The sequence below is a fragment of the Artemia franciscana genome, chromosome 13 (assembly GCF_032884065.1).
Source record: "Artemia franciscana chromosome 13, ASM3288406v1, whole genome shotgun sequence".
Lineage (NCBI taxonomy): Eukaryota > Metazoa > Arthropoda > Branchiopoda > Anostraca > Artemiidae > Artemia > Artemia franciscana.
The window spans coordinates 9751525-9771060 of NC_088875.1; the positions used below are offsets into that span (position 1 = coordinate 9751525).

At 36.0% G+C, this 19536-nt stretch overlaps 1 protein-coding gene across 1 annotated transcript in view; it reads right to left on the reverse strand.

The window, feature by feature from the left end:
• LOC136034247 (chondroitin proteoglycan 2-like) overlaps positions 1-19536 on the reverse strand; it is a 46681-nt gene that overhangs the window by 19802 nt on the left and 7343 nt on the right. The window contains exon 2 of the mRNA XM_065715388.1: positions 13429-13714. Coding sequence (XP_065571460.1) covers positions 13429-13714 — 286 coding nt within the window. The remainder of the gene's footprint in view (positions 1-13428; positions 13715-19536) is intronic.

The following is a 19536-nucleotide window of genomic DNA, read 5'->3' on the forward strand; positions in this document are numbered from 1 at the left end:
GGGCGACAACTGAATGCAATGAGACAAACTCGCCGGGCTGATGAGACTGGGCTCAGTTACATTTGCCAGATGTGGAGCTATGGGTCTCCATTATTCAGTGGTAATTTAGACACGATTCCACTACTTATAGAGGGACAAGGTGGTCCCACAACTTGATGCCTGGTTTTATGCTCTTTTCAAATGTGGTAATCCGTTCCCAATTTAATGTGATTTAAATGTGATAATCCGCAAATCCAATTTAAAAACCTTACAGTGACATCTAATTTTAACATTTCCTTTGAAATCGCTCAGACAGAGTTACTTTCACGAGTTTCGTGAAGTCAATTCAGCAAATCTGTTTTAACAGAGAAATCAGACAACGATGAAAATATCATTTAGGACTGTATTTTGAACCATCAGAAGGAGCGAGGTGCATTGTCAGGGTAAGGACTATTATAACGAAAAGGGGCATAAAATAATCAACGTACTACTATTACTCTCAATAGTCTTATCGAGTAGTGGCAGCAATTGGGTATACCTTTAGGGTCTATTTAAGGGCTTTAAATATACATTACAAAATAAATGATTATTGTATTTTGAAAGAATATAGAAAATGGGATCAAAAAGTGTGTTCACCTTGTCTATACGTAAGTAACACAATCGTTTCTAAAATTACCATCCAATTTCTTCTTTTTAGTTTACCAATATTCGAGTGACAAAACTAAACTAAAATTATGTTTAACGATAATAAGTTTGTTGATGGGCTTGGCCCATTATTGATTGCCCCGGGTTTGACTCCCATCTATGACTAATTTTTAGTAAATACCCAAAAAGAAACACAGTTCACGAAGAAGGGATCAAAATAATAAACTAAATATATCAAACTGTCGATTGTGTTTAAACATTATTAAAAAAAAATTCAACTTAAAGTAAGGAGCAACATTAAAACTTAAAACCAACAGAAAGTATTATATATATGACTGGGGGTCGCACCCTCATCAATGCATCGCTCTTTACGCTAAAGTTCAAATTTCGTCCCTATTCCTTAAGAATGAGATTCTTTAAGAACAAAAAAGCCTGTAGAAAAAACAACAATTGAACAAAAAAAAACAATTGAACAAAAAAGAAAAACCAACAATTGAACAAAAGAACAAAAACAACAATTGAACAATTGAACAAAAAGAACAAAATGCTCTTTTAACAGTGCTAAAAACAACTTTGGCGTGAAGAGGCAGGTACTACCAAGGGGGCGATCCCCTACTATACGAAACAATTTCTGTTCGTTTTAAGTTTTAATATCGCTCCTTTCTCAAGTTGAAAATGCTGTAAAATTTAGCTTTCCTTCCATAGAAAATTTCCTTTTCCCATGACATATACCTCCATGTAAAGATCCTCTCAAGTAGCCCCACCCTCCCACAAGAAAAATGTCCCCTAAAAACGTCTGTATACTCCTCAGTGACCAATACTTTATGTAAGCAATGGGTAAAATTCATAGCCTGTAGCCCTTCTCCCGGGGACTGTAGGAGTTTAAGTCATCATCAAAGACATAATTATTAGATTTTTTTAGACTGAAAAAAAAAATGAATATCTCATAATTTTTATCAGGTGACTTAGGGAAAAAATGAGCATAGGAGGGTGTATCTTCCTCCTGGAAAGAAATACAAAATTTCAAATTTTCAAACAGTTCTTGGTAACTAACTGTAGTAAGGAGCGACCCGGCTCAATAGTAACCGAAACTCTAAAAAATGGAATTTTGATACCAATATCAAAAATATCGCATTTAATTGCTGATTTTAAATATATAAGTTTCATCAAGATCAGTTATACCCATCAAAAGTAACGAGCCTGAGAAAATTTGCCTCATTTCAAAAAATAGGGGGAAACACCCCCCAAAAGTTATACAATCTTAACGAAAATCACACCATCAAAGAACCTTATTGTAGAAGTTTCAAGCTTCTATCTATAAAAATGTGGAATTTCGCATTTTTTGGCCAGAAGACGGATCACGGATGCGTGTTTATTTGATTTTTTTCCAGGGGTGATCATATTGACTGAGTGGTCCTAGAATGTCACGAGAGAGCTCATTTTAACGGAAATTGAAAGTTCTAGTCCCCTTTTTAAGTGACCAAAAAAATTGGAGGGCACCTAGGCCCCCTCCCACGCTCATTTTTTCCCAAAAGTCACCGGATTATAATTCTGAGATTGCCATTTTATTCATCATAGTCGAAAACCTAATAACTATGTCTTTAGGGACGACTTACTCCCCCACAGTCCCCTTGGGAGGGGCTGCAAGTTACAAACTTTGACCTCTGTTTACATATAGTAATGGTTACTGGGAAGTGTACAGACGTTTTCAGGGGGATTTTTTTTGTTTAGGGGGGAGATTTGACGGGGGTTACGTGGGAGGATATTTCCATGGAGAAACTTGTCATGGGGGAAGAAAATTTCAATGAAGGGGGCGCAGGGTTTTCTAGCATTATTTAAAAAAAAAACAATGAAAAAATAAATAAGAAAATTCTTTTCTACTGAAAGTAAAGAGCAGCATTAAAATTCAAAACGAACAAAAATTATTACATATATGAGGGGTTTACCTCCTCGTTATACCTCACTCTTTACGCTAAAGTATTTTTAGTAATTTAAACTACTTATTCTACGACCTTTGTGATTCAGAGGTCATTCTTAAGGAATTGGGACAAAATATAAGCTTTAGGGTAAAGAGCGAGATATCGACGAGGGTTGAACCCCCTCATACACGCAATAAAAACATACGAATATAGAAGTTCGTTACGTAAATTAATTCTTAAGTTAAGTATATTTTTTACCAATGAAAAAGTTTGTAAAAAATTAAAAGTCCTAGTAGCTTTTTTAAGTAGTCAAAAAATTGGAGGGCAACTAGGCCTCCTCCCTCGCTACTTTTTTCTCAAAATATTCCGGTTAATTACATTTAATTAATATGCAAATTTCGTTTTAAATTATTTATGTGCGGAGAGCCAAGATCAAAGCATGCATTAATTCAAAAACGTCCATAAATTAAATAAAAAAAGTTTTTAAAATGAAAGTAAGGGGCAATATAAAACTTAAAACGAACAGAAATTACTCCGTATACGAAAGGGGCTTTTCCTCCTTAACGCCTCGCTCTTTACGCTAAAGTTTTTTACTGTTTTAAAAATAGAGTTAAGAGAAAGAGTCAAACTTCAGCGTAGAGAGTGGGGCGCTGAGGAGGAAAAGCCCCTTTCATATAAGGAGTAATTTCTGTTCGTTTTAAGTTTTAATGCTGCTCCTTACTTTCCTTTAAAAAAACCTGTTTTTTTTTTTTTTTATTTAATTGTACAAAGGAGCTTGAAACCTCTGCAGTTAGCTACCCTCCAATATTTTTTGTCACAAAAAAGGGCAGTAAAACTCTTAAATCCCGATAAAATAAGCCTTTTACCAATCTACAATTACTATTTGATATGACTACCCCTCGGGAAAAGGAACAAAAAAAAGCAAAAAAAAAACAACAAACAAACAAAATATAGAATTAACACGTATCCGTAATCTTTCTTCTGGCAAGAAATACAAAATTCCATATTTTTGCACATGGGAGCTTGAAACCTCTTCAGTAGAGTTCTCTGGTTTGATGAATTTGATGGTTTGGTTTTCATTAAGATCACTTGACTTTTTGAGTGTTTTCCCCCCTTTTTAAAAATTTGGCAAATTTTCTTAGGCTCTTAACTTGCTATTGGTACAGTAAAATTCGATGAATTTAAAAAAATTTGGATAAGCATCAAAATTTGATTCTATTTGAGTTTCGGTTACCATTGAGCAACATCGCTCCTTGCTCAAAGTTCGTTACCACGAACTGTTTGATTTGCGCAACTCACATTAAATGTTTTATAAAAAACAATTTCGATTGATTACAGTTTGACCCCCTCCCGCTCATTTTTGTGTCATTAGGCTCTAATAAAAAAAAACAAGAAAAACGAAAACACTTATCAGCCCCTGACCCCTGAAAATTTTGCCAGACTTATAAAAACAAAGCAAAACTGGACTAGACAGATTTTTGATGCTTTTTTGAAGTTTTTTGCCTCGTCAAGGATCTCCATCAAGGAGAAAAAATAAGTGACAGTTTAATATGTTTTACCCTCTGGAGGTACATAAGGTAGGACATATTCCTTTGTTCCAGATTCCAATGCCAGAAAAGAGCCTAAAAGTGATACATTTTAAAAATTTGGGACTTAAAAGGGCAAAGAAGGTCATGAACGTGTCATTTTCACCAAAATAGTGCTAATGCTTAAATAGACTTGTCTTCTTAATTTGTACCAATTTTTTTTACAGTTTATACTGTATCTTTGTAGTTCTTATTCGACGTATATCTTGTACCCCTAGTGAATGAATTACGACCCCCGAACATATAAAAAGAAGAGCCTTAAAAAGTGCATGGGCAAAAAGATGAAAATAACAAAATAGAGTGAGCCCTAAACCTAGAGAAAATATTATTACTCCTAGCTGGCTTAATGTAGATAATGCAATTACTCGTTTTAGATCATTTTCTCCGAACCCAGCCAGGCCTGAAAAAAAGGAAGTTAAGGCCCCTATGACAACGAGTAAAAGACAACCTCTCTCTTCAAATGAAGGAGACAAACGAATTATCAGATAAATCCCGGCTGTCACTAGTGTGGATGAATGGACTAGGGATGAGACGGGGGTAGGAGCCGCCATGGCTGCTGGTAGCCATGCGGAAAAAGGTAGTTGAGCTCTTTTGGTAAAAGAAGATAAAATAAAGAAGAGCATAATTGATAAAGAGAAGTATCTTAAGAATATATAATCTCAGCTCTTAGAGTAAAATATTAGCCCTAATGACCATAAAATTAGTACATCACCTACTCGATTTCTTAAAATAGTAATTATTCCTCTAGAGGAAGAATTATAATTTTTGTAAAATATAATTAATAGATATGAAGTGATACCTAACCCATCTCAACCCAATATCAATCTTAATCCATCCGAAGATATAATCAACAGAACCATAGATGAGATGAATCCTAATATTATATATATGAAACGATTAACAAAAGTTTCACCTCTTATATAGTAAGAAGAATAAATTATAACTTGAGAAGAGATTAAGAGAACTAAGAAGATGAATGATAGTCTTAGCCAATCAAAGCACACTTGGTAATCCAAATGCAAAAAGGATACTTTTAATAGATAAATTTCATCTGATAGGAATAATAAAAATGAGCAACAAACACTTATTACTCCGGTAAATAGTAAGATGTAACCTGATACAAAATATAACAATACTGTCAGAGATGACTCTCCTTTAGTTCCACAAACTAATATTCTCTTTAAACTATAACAGTAGACGAAAATTAAAGTCAATAACGGAATCAGATGAGCTCTTCCGATTATGTATTCCTTTAAGTTGTATTCTAATCAGCTAAAGATATACAATCTCTCCCCGTGACTTGTACTGGAGTATAAATAAATACAATAACAAGATGAAAGAAAACATAAGATTCCAGATAGACCTACTACTATTCAGTCTAGACTAAATACGCCGATAAAAAAATATATTTCGGAAAAGAAGTTAAGTGAGGGGGGTAATCCTATATTAAGGAAGCTAAGACTGAGTCATCAAAAACATAAATATGGAAAAAGAGAGATTATTCTGCGGGTAAGAAGGAATCTGCGACTTCAGATGCGCGCATAAAATAGATAGCTTAAGTAGAATAATCCAGAGGAACAGATCCCGTGAGATACCATTATTAAAATTGATCTTATGTTGGTGTAAGTACAAGATATAAGTATACCTAAAATAACGAATGATATATGAGCGACGGAGGAATAAGCAATTAACGATTTGACATCGGATTGGCGTAGACAGATCAAGCAGCTGAAGATCCCGCCTATTAAGCAGACCCCTATTAATGTTGTTTCTCTATAAATATTTAGTACCTGTACTAAATAGAGGCCGTAACCCCCTAGCTTGAGGAGAATAGCGGCTAATACTATAGAGCCAGTTACTGGAGCCTCTACGTGAGCCTTAGGTAATCAAATGTGTGCAAAATAGACTGGGAGTTTCACTAGAAAAGAAAGGATGGCTAGCAAGAAGATTATCTTGTCTGTGAAATTACCCCAAAATTGCAAGAAGGATGACGAATAAATACTCGTGTGGGCAATGATGATAAAGAGTAGAGGTAAAGAGGATAGTAGGGTATAGAATAAGAAGTAATAGGAAGCAGGTAGACGCTCTGGCTGGTAACCTCACCCGAGGATTAAAATAATTGTGGGAATTAGAGAGCACTCAAAGAAGACGTAGAATAAGATGAATGACTGAGTAGTAAAGGTGAGTCACAGGAGGACAAACAAGCTTACGAGGATAGTTCTATAGCTTAATGGCCAACTTGGCTTTAATCTAATAACTATTAAAAAGAAAATTCCTGAAGTCAATGTTAAAAGAGTAACTCCCCACTCTAGATGAAATTCTGATATTAACTTGTATATTAATATTAAGTATATTAGACTTGAGGTAAAGAACCACTTACTCATTTAGGAATTGTACTTGATCTGATCCTGACGAACGTACTAAAGATACCAATACTGATAATCCTAAAGCTCCTTCACAAACTGTGACTCTAAGAAAGATGAACGCGTTAATTATTCTCATATAGTTTGAGTATATCAATAATCTGAACAATAAAAGAATGAGAAATTCTAATCTCAATAGAGTTACTAGAAGATGCTTGTTTCTTGAAGAGAAAATTAGTAGTCCTAAAGAAAGTGATAAGTAAATTATTATGATTGACTGAGTAATTAAAAAATAATGTCGGTCTTGTAAACCGAATTTAGAGGAATCTCTCGGTCTTCAAAAGAGTTATTAACATCTTTAACTTCCAAAGTTAATATTTTTATTAAACTACCTTTTGACATCCTAAGATCTATCGTTGTTATCTCCATATTTATGCTTCTAATGAATCATCCTCTTGCTTTTACACTCTCGTTGTTCATTCAAACTTTATTGATTTGTATTATGCTTAAAAATGTTTCTCTGTGAATTTCACTAATTCTCTTTTTGATCTTTCTAGGAGGGATTCTGGTAATGTTTATTTATGTGTCTTCGCTAAGAGCCAACGAGAAATTCGCTAAATCTTTAATTTTGTCCTAATTCTTTAAGATTGACCCCTGAATCACAAAGGCCGTAGAAAAAATAGTTGAAACTACTAAAAATGCTTTAGCATGATGAGTGAGGTATTTAGGAGGAGATGGATTCCTTATGTAAGCAATAATCTCTGTTTGTTTTAAGTTTTAATGCTGCTTCTTACTTTCAGTTGAAAAAAAGCTTTTTGATAATTATTTTCTCATTGTTTTTTTTTTTAATAATGCTAGGAAATTCTGCACCCCCTTCATAGAATATATCTTCCCCCAAGACAAATTCTTCCATGGGAAGGTCCTACCATGTAGCTACTTACCCTCACCCCCATCTCCCAGCCAAAAAATCTCCCTGAAAACGTCTGTACACTTCCCAATAACCATTACTGTGTGTAAACACTGGTCAAAGTTTGTAACTTGAAGCCCGTCATCCGGGAACTTTGGGGGAGTACGTCAGCCCCCAAAATATAGTTATTGGGTTTTTTGACTATGCTGAAAAAATACTATCTCAAAATTTTGATCCTTTGACTTTGGGAGAAAAATTAGCTTCGGAGGGGGCCTAGGTGCCCTCTAATTTTTTAATTACTTAAAAAGGGCACTAGAACTTTTAATTTCCGTTATAATGAGCCCTCTTGTGACATTCTAGGATCAATGGGTCAGTTTGATATTTCAAAACAATTTTTTTCCCTGTATTGCCTGTAAGCAGTATTGTATATTAGGGAGGGGCTACAGAAGAGACCCATACCCCACCAAGATCCTTATCAGTTGTAAAGGGGAGTCTGTACGAAAACTCTTAACAGGGAAAACACCGCTATCGTTGTAGCGATTGGGCTGAACCCCCGTTCTAATTGAAAAGTTTTCGTTTATCGCAAACATGAGCTCTAAAATAAAGCTCTGGAAGATTAGTGAAAATTCTATAGGAATTCTATAAAATTCTAGGAATAGTGCTAGTACTAAATACTACTAACAACTCATCGCAGCACCAAGCCGCCTGAGGCCAAAACAGCTACGCACGCTCTTCCTCCATCCCAATCTATTCGACACCTCTCTCTTACATCCTCCCTTGAATTTCTCATTTGCTTTAAATCTTTCTTTATGACATCCGCCCGCCACATCGATCCTTGCTTACGGATTTTTATCATAAACTGTTTGATCTGCACAACTTACACAAAACGTCTTATCGAAAATAGCTACCATGGATTATAGTTTGACCCCCTGTCCCAATACAAAATACGCTTCTGTCGAGCTGCTTACGTATACTAAAGATTCGAGATTCATATGGACATGTCTTACAAAAAGTGTTGACTATAATGCACATCTTCCCATTATCAAGCATGGAAACATAAGGCCCTAACTGTAGCTATTCTTCAAAGCCATTTTGTTTAATGAGGTCACCAAATCCATTGCAGCAATTAAGAACTATTAGGAGACATTTCTATACTTCTGATCTCAATTCACCAGTCGAGGTCAAATAGATGAGAAAAAATTTATCTTTTCATCTCCTTTAAAATTTAGAAGTATATAAATTCATAAATGATATTGCATTACAATATCGCATAATATCCTCTAATGGCATCATAGTAATATTTTCGATATGCCTCCATGTTTTTTTAGTCTTCAGCAGCAGTGGGACGGGGTGGTCACGAAAATTTTCCCAACAGTGCTCGGGTGGTCCTCCTCTTAGGCGAGAGGCATTGATTCTACCTTCAAAGACTATTTTGGACATTAAGCATGAGACATACGCTAACATGTACTAACCATCGAAGCTTCGGAGTTTGATGGTGTTATTTTGATGGGATATGATGGTTTGTACTCCAAGGAGGAGAGTAGTTGTTCATTTTTTATTGTGTCAAGATAAGTGATACCCCTGAGCTTTTGGGCTTTCAGAGGGATTTAGTTTTAAATACTGCCAGTCGATGCTTGTCATCGGCTTTTGTGCGTCTCTGCTGAATACGCTGCAACAGGAATCACTAAGCACAGAAAACTCAGATTTTCAGTTTTAAGATTAGGTGTTTATTTTTTCAAAAAGAGCGCAGTGACTTAAAGTATAAGGAGGTGAGAACCAGCCGTCTTTTGATGTCTTTTAAGGAGTCAGTAGTGGATGACAGAACACTTTCTAGGTAAACAAACTGTTCCATCCATTTGATTTCCTCGCCCCAAGTAGTGGTTTTGGGGAGGGGGAGGGCAGTCTCTGTGTGCTGTGAAATTCCCATGAATTTGTTCAATTACCCCCTCAACCCCACATTGATTATATTTCATCAATTATTTCACTAAAATTTTCTGTTTGCTGTATGATTTCCCGTTATATAAAGTTGCGTCTCACTCCCGCATGCCCCTCTCAGGGCTAAGGTCTTACATACAAGTCTTTTGTGGATTTTGGAAATCAATATTAATATTAAAACAAGCATAGAACTAGATTAAGCTACTTCACAAGAGATCAATTTTATAAGAAGGCAGTACCCCCAAATTGAATTAACATGTTACCTTAACTTCATTGATAGTTCAAGAGCATGGAGCTTTCTTAAGTAAACAAGGGGCAAAATTAGGGAAGGGGAAAAGGAGGTAAATTATTGCCATTTGGAATTTTGAAAATACGTGTTTTAGTTCGGAAGGGCTCTTTTTTAGTATTTTTAGAATAGAAAATGAAAAATAAATCTCCCTTAGATTCTGAGAAATTTGTATCCTTTGAAGAAAATAGAGAAAATATTTGGTAATTAGTCATTTTCCGCTATCTTACTCTTGACCACTCGCCTTGTAATAGTCAAAAGTTCGTATTTGAAATATAATAAAATTTCTAGAAGTATCTAAAAATATCATCCTTTTTTTCTGGAGCTGAATGTATGGTTGATAAAAGACAGATGACGCAGCAGTATAAATAACTAGTTTTTGACACTTGTTGGTAGACTTTTGATCCCGCTAGATGAAATTTAATAAAAAACAAGTTTTTCAACTGAAAGTAAGGAGCAACATTAAAACTTAAAACGAACAGAAATTATTACGTATATGAAAGGGGTTTTACCCTCCTCAATATCTTGCTCTTTACGCTAAATTTTAAATTTTTTTGTTCCACTTATTCAAGAATAACTACTGATACTCAAGGACCGTTTGATCAGAATAAAAACTTTTTTATAATTACAAAATATACCTGTATAACTTGCAGCGCCTCCCCCTGGGGCTTTAGGGGGTCAATTCATCCTCAAGACTGTAGTTATTAGATCTTTCGACGAATCTGAACAAAATGGCTATCTCAAAATTTTGATTAGATAACTTTGGGGACAAAAGGAGTGGGAGGGGGATAGCTGTTCTCCAAAAATTTTGTCACTTAAAAAGAGCATAAGAACTTCCTATTTTCGGTTAAATGAGCTCTCTTTCGATCAATTATGATCACCGGTCACTGGTTGGATATGATCACCCCTGGGGAAAAGAAACAAATAAACACGCAGCCGCGACCTTTGTTTCTGGCAAAAAATGTAAAATTTCACGAGCCTGAGAAAATTTGCCTTATTTTGGAAAATAGGGCGAAACACCCCCTAAAAGTCAAAGAATCTTAACAAAAATCAAAACATCGCATTCAGCGTATCAGAGAACCCTATAACAAGAATTTCAAGCTCCTATCTACAAAAATGTGGAATTTTGTATTTTTTGCCAGAAGACAGATCACGGGTGCGTTTTTATTTGTTGATTTTTTCCCAGGGGTCATCGTATCGACCAAGTGTTCCTAGAATGTCGCAAGAGGGCTCATTCTAACGGAAATGAAAAGTTCTAGTGCCTTTTTTTAAGTGACCAAAAATTGGAGGGCACCTAATCCCCCTCCCATGCTCATTTTTTTCCCAAAGTCAACAGATAAAAATTTTGATATAGCCATTTTGTTCCGCATATTCGAAAACCATAATAACTGTGTCTTTGGGATGACTCACTCCCCCATGGTCCCTGGGGGAGGGGATGCAAGTTACAAACTTTTACCAGTGTTTACATACAGTAATGATTATTGGGAAGTGTACAGACGTTTTCAGGGGGATGTTTTGGTTTGAGGGTGGGGTTAAGGGGAGAGGGCTATGTGGAAGGATCTTTCCTTGGAGGAATATGTCATGGGGGAAGAGAAATTCAATGAAAAGGGTGCGGGATTTTTAGCATTACTGCAAAAAAAAACAATGAAAAAATAAACATAAAAAAGTTTTTTCAGCTGAAAGTAAGGAGTATCATTAAAACTTAAAACGAACAGAGATTATTACGCATATGAGGGGTTCTAAAGATACTTTAGCATAAAGAGCGAGATATTTAGGAGGAGATAAATACCTTGCTCTTTATGCTAAAGTATTTTTAGTAATTTCAACTATTTATCCGACGGCCTTTCTGATTCAGGGGTCATTCTTAAAGAATTGGGACAAAACTTAAGATTTAGTGTAAAGAGCGAGGTATTAGCGAGGGGACAAACCCCCTCATATACATAATAAGAAATATAAGAACATAAAAGTTTGTTACGAAAGTTAATTCTTAAGTTACGTATATTTTTTGCTAATAAAAACGTTCGTTAAAAATTAAAAGTTCTAGTTGCCTTTTTAAGTAACCGAAAAATTGGAAGGCAACTAGGCCTCCTTCTCCACCCTTTATTTCTTAAACTCGTCTGATCAAAACTAAGAGAAAGCCATTTAGCCAAAAAAAGAATTAATATGCAAATTTCATTTTAATAATTTATGTGCGGAGAGCCAAAATCAAAAATGGATTAATTCAAAAACGTTCAGAAATTAAAAAAAAATTTTACTGAAAGTAAGGAGCTATATTAAAACTTAAAACGAACAGAAATTACTCCGTTTATGAAATGGGTTGTCCACCCCACAATCCCTCGCTCTTTACGCTAAAGTTTGACTCTTTGCCACATTTCTACTTTTTAAAACAATTAAAAACTTTAGCGTAAAGAGCAAGGGATTGCGGAGGGGACAACCCATTTCATATACGGAGTAATTTCTCTTCGTTTTAAGTTTGAATATCGCTCCTTACTCTCAGTTAAAAAAAAACTAGTTTTCTTTGTTATTTATTTTGTACTGATGCCTAGTCGTGAGTGAAATTTGCTTATCATGGACAATTGGAATACCAGTACGCTTTATTATTCCCCAGTTTTGAATTTTGCTCAGCACAATGTCGATGAGGGGTTGGACCATCATTCGATTGTGAAATACGCTAGTGATTTTTTCCCGTATGAAGATGTCCTTTGCGCTACGAAACTTTTATATAGCAATTGCTTCCCAGATGAGCCTATACCTCGTCGTTCGGAACCCAGTGCTAAGAATAGTTCATTGTCGGACATTATCGCTACTCTTTCTCGCTGCTCTGCAGAAAATATTGATATTCCAGAGTGCGTGATGAAATCCCCCTCTGAAGTCCCTAGCATTCCGGCGTCAGCTTATTCTATCCTTACCACCAAAGTCACCAGTGCCTTGATCAGTTAAAATCGCTTGCTCACCTCAATATTCCAGCAACGTCTTTAAATAGTTCTTTGGTCTCAGATAGTAAGGGTACCAATCGCAAACCCTCGTACGCCGTCGTTCTTAGATATTCGCCTCAAGAACTAAAAGACCCCGTTTCTCGCAAGGAAAATCTTGATTTTTTCGCCGAACATGACGGAATTGTGTCGGTAAAGTCAGATGCGATAAGAAAAAGATGGATTGTTGTTACGAGGGATAAAGTTTCCGCCAAATCTCTTGCCGCATCTGCTGTTACGAGCTATCCAAATATTCTTGCTAAAGTGATTGATCGCAAACCTCTTGGAGTAATTAGGGGACTTCCCGATAGTGTTTCTAGCAGTATACTCATCTCCGATGTTCCTGGTCTTGTTGAGGCCATCCAGATCGGCTCTTCTCATACATTCCGTTTAGAGTTCCTTGATTCCGCTGCACTAAAATATGCCATTGCTACAGGTCTGCGCTTGGGTTACGAGTCTTTTAAAATATCGGAATACAAAGGATTGTCCAGACGGTGTCTTAGATGCCAAAGTATCCATCATTCGTTAGCTCACTGCCCATGTGCCCCAAATGAGATCAAATGCTCTAAATGTTCTGGATGCCAATCGAATACTAAAGACAATCCTTGCTTAGAGGCTCCGAAATGTGCCAACTGCGGCGAAGCTCATGTTTCCTATAGTATGAATTGCCCAGTGATCAAACGCGCTCTGAACTCTGCTCCAAAATGAACCAAGCCACTATTTTAAGTTTTGCTTCTCTCAATATTATCGGCACAAAAGACAAAGGCTTGTTAATTAATGAATTATTAGTCCATGACTTAGTGTTCTTGCAAGAATATCTTTTGACCAAATCAAACGTTTCTAGCCTGAAGCGATCTTCTGTCCACCATTTTTTTTCGCAAAAGGCCAAGAAAATTAGAGGCCGCCCTTCCGGTGGCCCAGAGTCTCCAGCTAGCTTATATTCAAGTTTACAATTTTGTTTCGCAGAGAAAACAGCTCCAGACGATGGTCGGTCACATGATATCCACATACGTAGACAAAATTTGGCTTTTTGCTTAGCACGTTTTACTTCAGGATCAACATTCCAATTAGGTTTTCTTGTACCAATCCGAGCTTTATCCACAGGCACTGCAGCTTTGGAAGCTGATTTAAGGCAATGGACAATTTGATAATAATAGCAATTTAGGTCAACTCTCCGTGAAGGCGAGGAAACTGACGTTTGTAGCAGGTGATATGGCACTTTTATGGTCGACAGTAAAGCAGTTAGCGTAGCAAGGTATAGTGGGACATTAGCACGATCCCAGTTCAACTTCGTATGCCACTTCGGCTGAGCCGAAAGTGTTTTGCCAGATAGCTCATAGGACAAATTACAGCTAAGAGAAGGTAGTCATCATCAATCTTCTCTTCGTCCACCATGACAATCGATGATATTTAGCTGGAACTGGAAGCGATCACGTGATCCAGGTTCGATTTTGAACAGCCTCTGTTATGCATATACGTGAATGGGAGGCTCTTAACTGCGACGCGATATATACTAGGAAGTGATTCTAGCAAGAGGATTGACCTATCGGAGGTACCAAGAATGTCACAGTTAAGGTCACCAGCTAAAACCCAATTTAGGTCTTTCAAACGTAGACTTTCGAGTAGATACTTTAAAACGGAGCAACAATTAGCGAAAGTTGTGAACGATACTATAGGTTTATCACGGCTTGATTCACTAGGGATGAACAGGTAGTGGAAAGTGTTGGGCCGAAACACAGACCAAGCCAACTAACTAAAGAAGAACATGGTAGAACTGCAGTCCCAGCAAGGAATGGAGCGACCACATAAGGGCTATTAAAATAAATAAACTCGCATTTAGAAGCATTAACTGACAGTCCAATCTTAGATAGTTCATTGGTTAATATAGTAAAATTAGAAAGCAATCAACGGCGAGTCCGGGCAGTAAAAAAGGGCAGTAAAACTTTTAAATCCCGATAAAATAAGCCTTCTACCAATCTACAATTACTATTTGATATGACTACCCCTCGGGAAAAGGAACAAAAAAAAGCAAAAAAAAACAACAAACAAACAAAATATAGAATTAACACGTATCCGTAATCTTTCTTCTGGCAAGAAATACAAAATTCCACTTTTTTGTACATGGGAGCTTGAAACCTCTGCAGTAGAGTTCTCTGGTTTGATGAATTTGATGGTTTGGTTTTCATCAAGATCACTTGACTTTTTGAGTGTTTTCCCCCCTTTTTAAAAATTTGTCAAATTTTCTTAGGCTCTTAACTTGTGATTGGTACAGTAAAATTCGATGAATTTTAAAAAATTTGGATAAGCATCAAAATTTGATTCTATTTGAGTTTCGGTTACCATTGAGCAACATTGCTGCTTGCTCAAAGTTCGTTACCACGAACTGTTTGATTTGCGCAACTCACACAAAATGTCTTATAAAAAACAATTTCGATTGATTACAGTTTGACCCCCTCCCGCTCATTTTTGTGTCATTAGGCTCTAATAAAGAAAAAAAACAAGAAAAACGAAAACACTTATCAGCCCCTCCCCCCTGAAAATTTTGCCAGACTTATAAAAACAAAGCAAAACTGGACTAGACAGATTGTCGATGCTTTTTTAAAGTTTTTGTCTCGTCAAGTATCTCCATCAAGGAGAAAAAATGAGTGACAGTTTTATAAGTTTTACCCTCTGGAAGTACATAATCTGGAACAAGGGAATATATCCTCCCTTGTTCCAGATTCCAATGCCAGAAAAGAGCCCAAAAGTGATACATTTTAAAAATTTGGGACGTAAAAGGGCAAAGAAGGAAATGAACGTGTCATTTTCACCAAAATAGTGCTAATGTAAAATTGTACCAATTTTTTTACAGTTTATAATATATCTTTGTTGTTCCTTGCTTTTTCTTGATACAAAATTTCTGTAATTACCTTTTTTAATACTTTGCTAGTTTGTATTCTCTCATTTATAAGCGATATTATTTCTTGTGATTTCATTCATCACAGTCAAGATAATAGACAAGCAGGTTAAAATAATTTCCTATAATAATGCAAAAACATTTATCGATGTATCAACTATTACCAACTGAAAATGAAAAAAAAAAACATAATGAAATTTTTGGATTCTTGATGGTATGAAATAAAAACAGCCAAGTATATAGGGTGAATAACGTCAATTAGAAAGATTTTACAAGGAAAAAAAGCCTGTAGAGAGAAACTTAAGTAAAAAGAAATTTAATATAAGGTGGTGAAAATGCTTATCCTACCACATCTTTCTACTAGAGCCGAAAGGGACTTTTCGTCTGCCAATATAAACAAAACAAAATTGAAAATTTAATTAGTCTTTACTACCCATACTGCTCTTCTGGGTGCTAGAAGAGGTATTACCAAAAACCGGAAGCCCCCTGAGCATGGTAACACACCCCGATTATCAAATACGGGAAGAGCGTATAGAATATCTGCAACTACGAGTGCCATCATCGTTTTTTGACACAGATTAAACAAAACAAAACAAGTTTTTTAACTGAAAGTAAGGAGCAACATTAAAACTTAAAACGAACAGAAATTACTCCATATATGAAAGGGCTGTTCCCTCCGCAACGCCCTGCTCTTTGCGCTAAAGTTTGACTATTTCTCTCAATTCTAGTTTATAAAACAGTAAACAACTTTAGCGTAAAGAGCGGGGTGTTGAGGAGGGAACAGCCCCTTTTCATGCACGGAATAATTTCTGTTCGTTTTAAGTTTTAATGTTGCTCCTTACTTTCAGTTAAAAAAAACTTGTTTTTTTGTTTAATTTCTGAACGTTTTTGAATTAATACATGTTTGATTTTGGCTCTCCGCACATGAATAATTAAAACAAAATTTGCAATTTTTTTGCTAAATGGCTTTCTCTTAGTTTTGATCGGATTATTTTAAGAAAATGAGGTGTGGGAGGAGGCCTAGTTGCCCTCCAATGTTTCGGTTACTTAAAAAGGCAACTACAACTTTTAATTTTAACGAATCATTTTACTAGTAAAAATATACGTAACTTACGATTTAACTTACGTAATCAACTTCTATATTCGTATATTTTTATTATGTATATTTGGGGGCTTGCCCCCTCGTTAGTACCTCACTCTTTACACTAAATCTTTAATTTTGTCCTAATTCCTTAAGAATGACCCCTGAATCACAAAGGCCATAGAATAAATAGTTGAAATTACTAAAAATGCTTTAGCATGATCAGCAAGGTATTTAGGAGGAGATGGACCCTTATATAAGCAATAATCTCTGTTCGTTTTAAGTTTTAATGCTGCTTCTTACTTTCAGTTGAAAAAAAACTTTTTCATAATTATTTTCTCATTGTTTTTTTTTTAAATAATGCTAGGAAATTCTGCGCCACCTTCATGGAATTTCTCTTCCCCCATGAAATTCTTCCAAGGGAAGGTCCTTCCATGTAGCTCCTTCCCCTTACCCCCATCCCTAAGCAAAAACTCTCCCTGAAAACGTCTGTACACTTCCCAATAACTATTACTGTGTGTAAACACTGGTCAAAGTCTTGTAACCTGCAGCCCGCGGGAACTTTGGGGGAGTGCATTAGCCCCAAAGACATAGTTATTGTGGTTTTGACTATGCTGAAAAAACAGCTATCTGAAAATTTTAAAAAAATCCTTTGACTTTGGGAGAAAAATTAGCTTGGGAGGGGGCCTAGGTGCCCTCTATTTTTTTGATCACTTAAAAAGGCCAATAGAACTTTTAATTTCCGTTATAATGAGCCCTCTTGCGACATTCTAGGATCGCTGGGTCAGTTTGATATTTCAAAACAATTTTTTCCCCTGTATTGCCTGTAAGTAGTAGTGTATATTAGGGAGGGGCTACAGGAGAGACCCATACCCTACAAAGATCCTTATAAGTTGTAAAGGGGAGTTTGTATGAAAACTCTTAACAGGGAAAATACCGCTGTCGCGGTAGGGATTGGGCTGAAGCCCCGTTCTAATTGAAAAGTTTTCGTTTATCGCAAACATGAACTCTAAAATAAAGCTCTAGAAGATTAGTGAAAATTCTATGGGCCATGGATAAATAATAGGTCACGGCAATATTTTTCGGGCAATATTATGTAGGAATACTGCTAGCACTAACTACTACTAACAACTCATCGCAGCATCAAGCCGCCTGAGGCAAAAACAGCTACGCACGCCCTTCCTCCATCCCAATATATTCGACACCTCTCTCTTACACCCTCCCTTGAATTTCTCATTTGCTTTAAATCTTTCTTTATGACATCCTCCCGCCGCATCGATCCTTCTTACGGGTTGTTATCATAAACTGTTTGATCTGCACAACTTACACAAAATGTCTTATAGAAAACAGCTTCCATGGATTATAGTTTGACACCCCCTCCATCTTTTTTTTATCAAAAGACTCTAATAAATAAACTAACAAGAAAAACGAAAACACAAATCAGGCACCAAGGAGAAAAAAAATGAGTGACAGTTTTTATATGTTTTGACTCTCTGAAGTTACAAAAAACCATAGCTGCAGTGGCGTAATTTCATCGAAATCCTGGGGGGGGGGTAAAGTAGGAGCAAATTTTCCCAAATCAAGCAAAAATGACGGTAAAAACAAAAAACAATAAGCAATGTGGTACCATAAAGGTACTTTTAAGTACTATATAAGTGCTTTAAAGGTATGGTATTATGAAGGAGAACATTTACTAAAAAAAAAAAAACTGGTCTGTCTCTGTTGATGCTTGAATTATGCAGAGTTACTTTAGTTTACGAGATTTTGGAAGAAACTAAATTTCAGCTTGTGGACGATTTCAGGTCTGGGTGGAGTGGGGGGGGGCAAAACAAAGCCTGGGAGGGGCAGTTGAACCCCTGCCCCAATACAAAATACGCCCCTGTCGAGATGCTTACGTATACTAAAGATTCGAGATTCATATGGACATTCTTACAAACAGTGTTGACTATAATGCACATCTCCCCATTATCTGCTCTCAATTCACCAGTCGAGGTCAAATAGGTCATAAAATATTTATCTTTTCATCTCCTTTAAAATTTAGAAGTATATAAATTCATAAATGATATTGCATTACAATATTGCACATATCCTCTAATGGCATCTTAATAATATTTTTGATATGCCTTCATGTTTTTTTAGTCCTCAGCAGTAGTGGGACGGGGTGGTCACAAAAATTTTCCCACCACTGCTTGGGTGGTCTTCCTCTTAGGCGAGAGGCATTGATTCTACCTTCTAAGACTATTTTGGACATTAAGCATGAGACATACGCTAACGTGTACTAGCCATCGAAGCTTCGGAGTTTGATGGTCTACATCAGTGGTTCTCAACCTCTTTTTCCCCATGGACCACTTTTCCCCTCTTTTTATCTTGGTGGACCCCTTCATAGATATTGGACATAAGAACAATTTCTTATTCTTCACTAATATAAATTTTAAGGTTTTAATTTTCAAACAAATAGCATATGATTAAGCTTTATTTTTAAATGAAAACTCATTTAATACAAATAAAACATTCTAATATAATAATAATTATTATTATTATTATTACTATTATTGTGATAATAACTACAATATTACAAGTTTCTACAAGTTTCTTCAATTGGCAAGTAACTAAAGCTCATGGAGGTTGGAGCTCCTCAGGAAGTTTAATTCACTCCAACATTATTTATGTAAACTGGAAAAAAAAGTAGTTGAAATTAAGTGTGTGATTAAAAAAAAGGAAAAGGCATGTTTATTCAATGAGCTCCCTGTGGTTGATGCTTCTCGACAAGTTTCTTTATATTTGGTTCTTTCGATGTTAATGATAGTTTATCACCCCTTTTCACAATGTCAATTCTATTGCGAGCTTTTGATAAAATTTGAGAAACACGACTAAATCCCGCTTCAACAAGATAAGATGTAGGAAAAGCAATAACGTAGAACTGCGCTTTATCCTAGAGCAAAGGGCACTTTGTAGCAACATCATTTG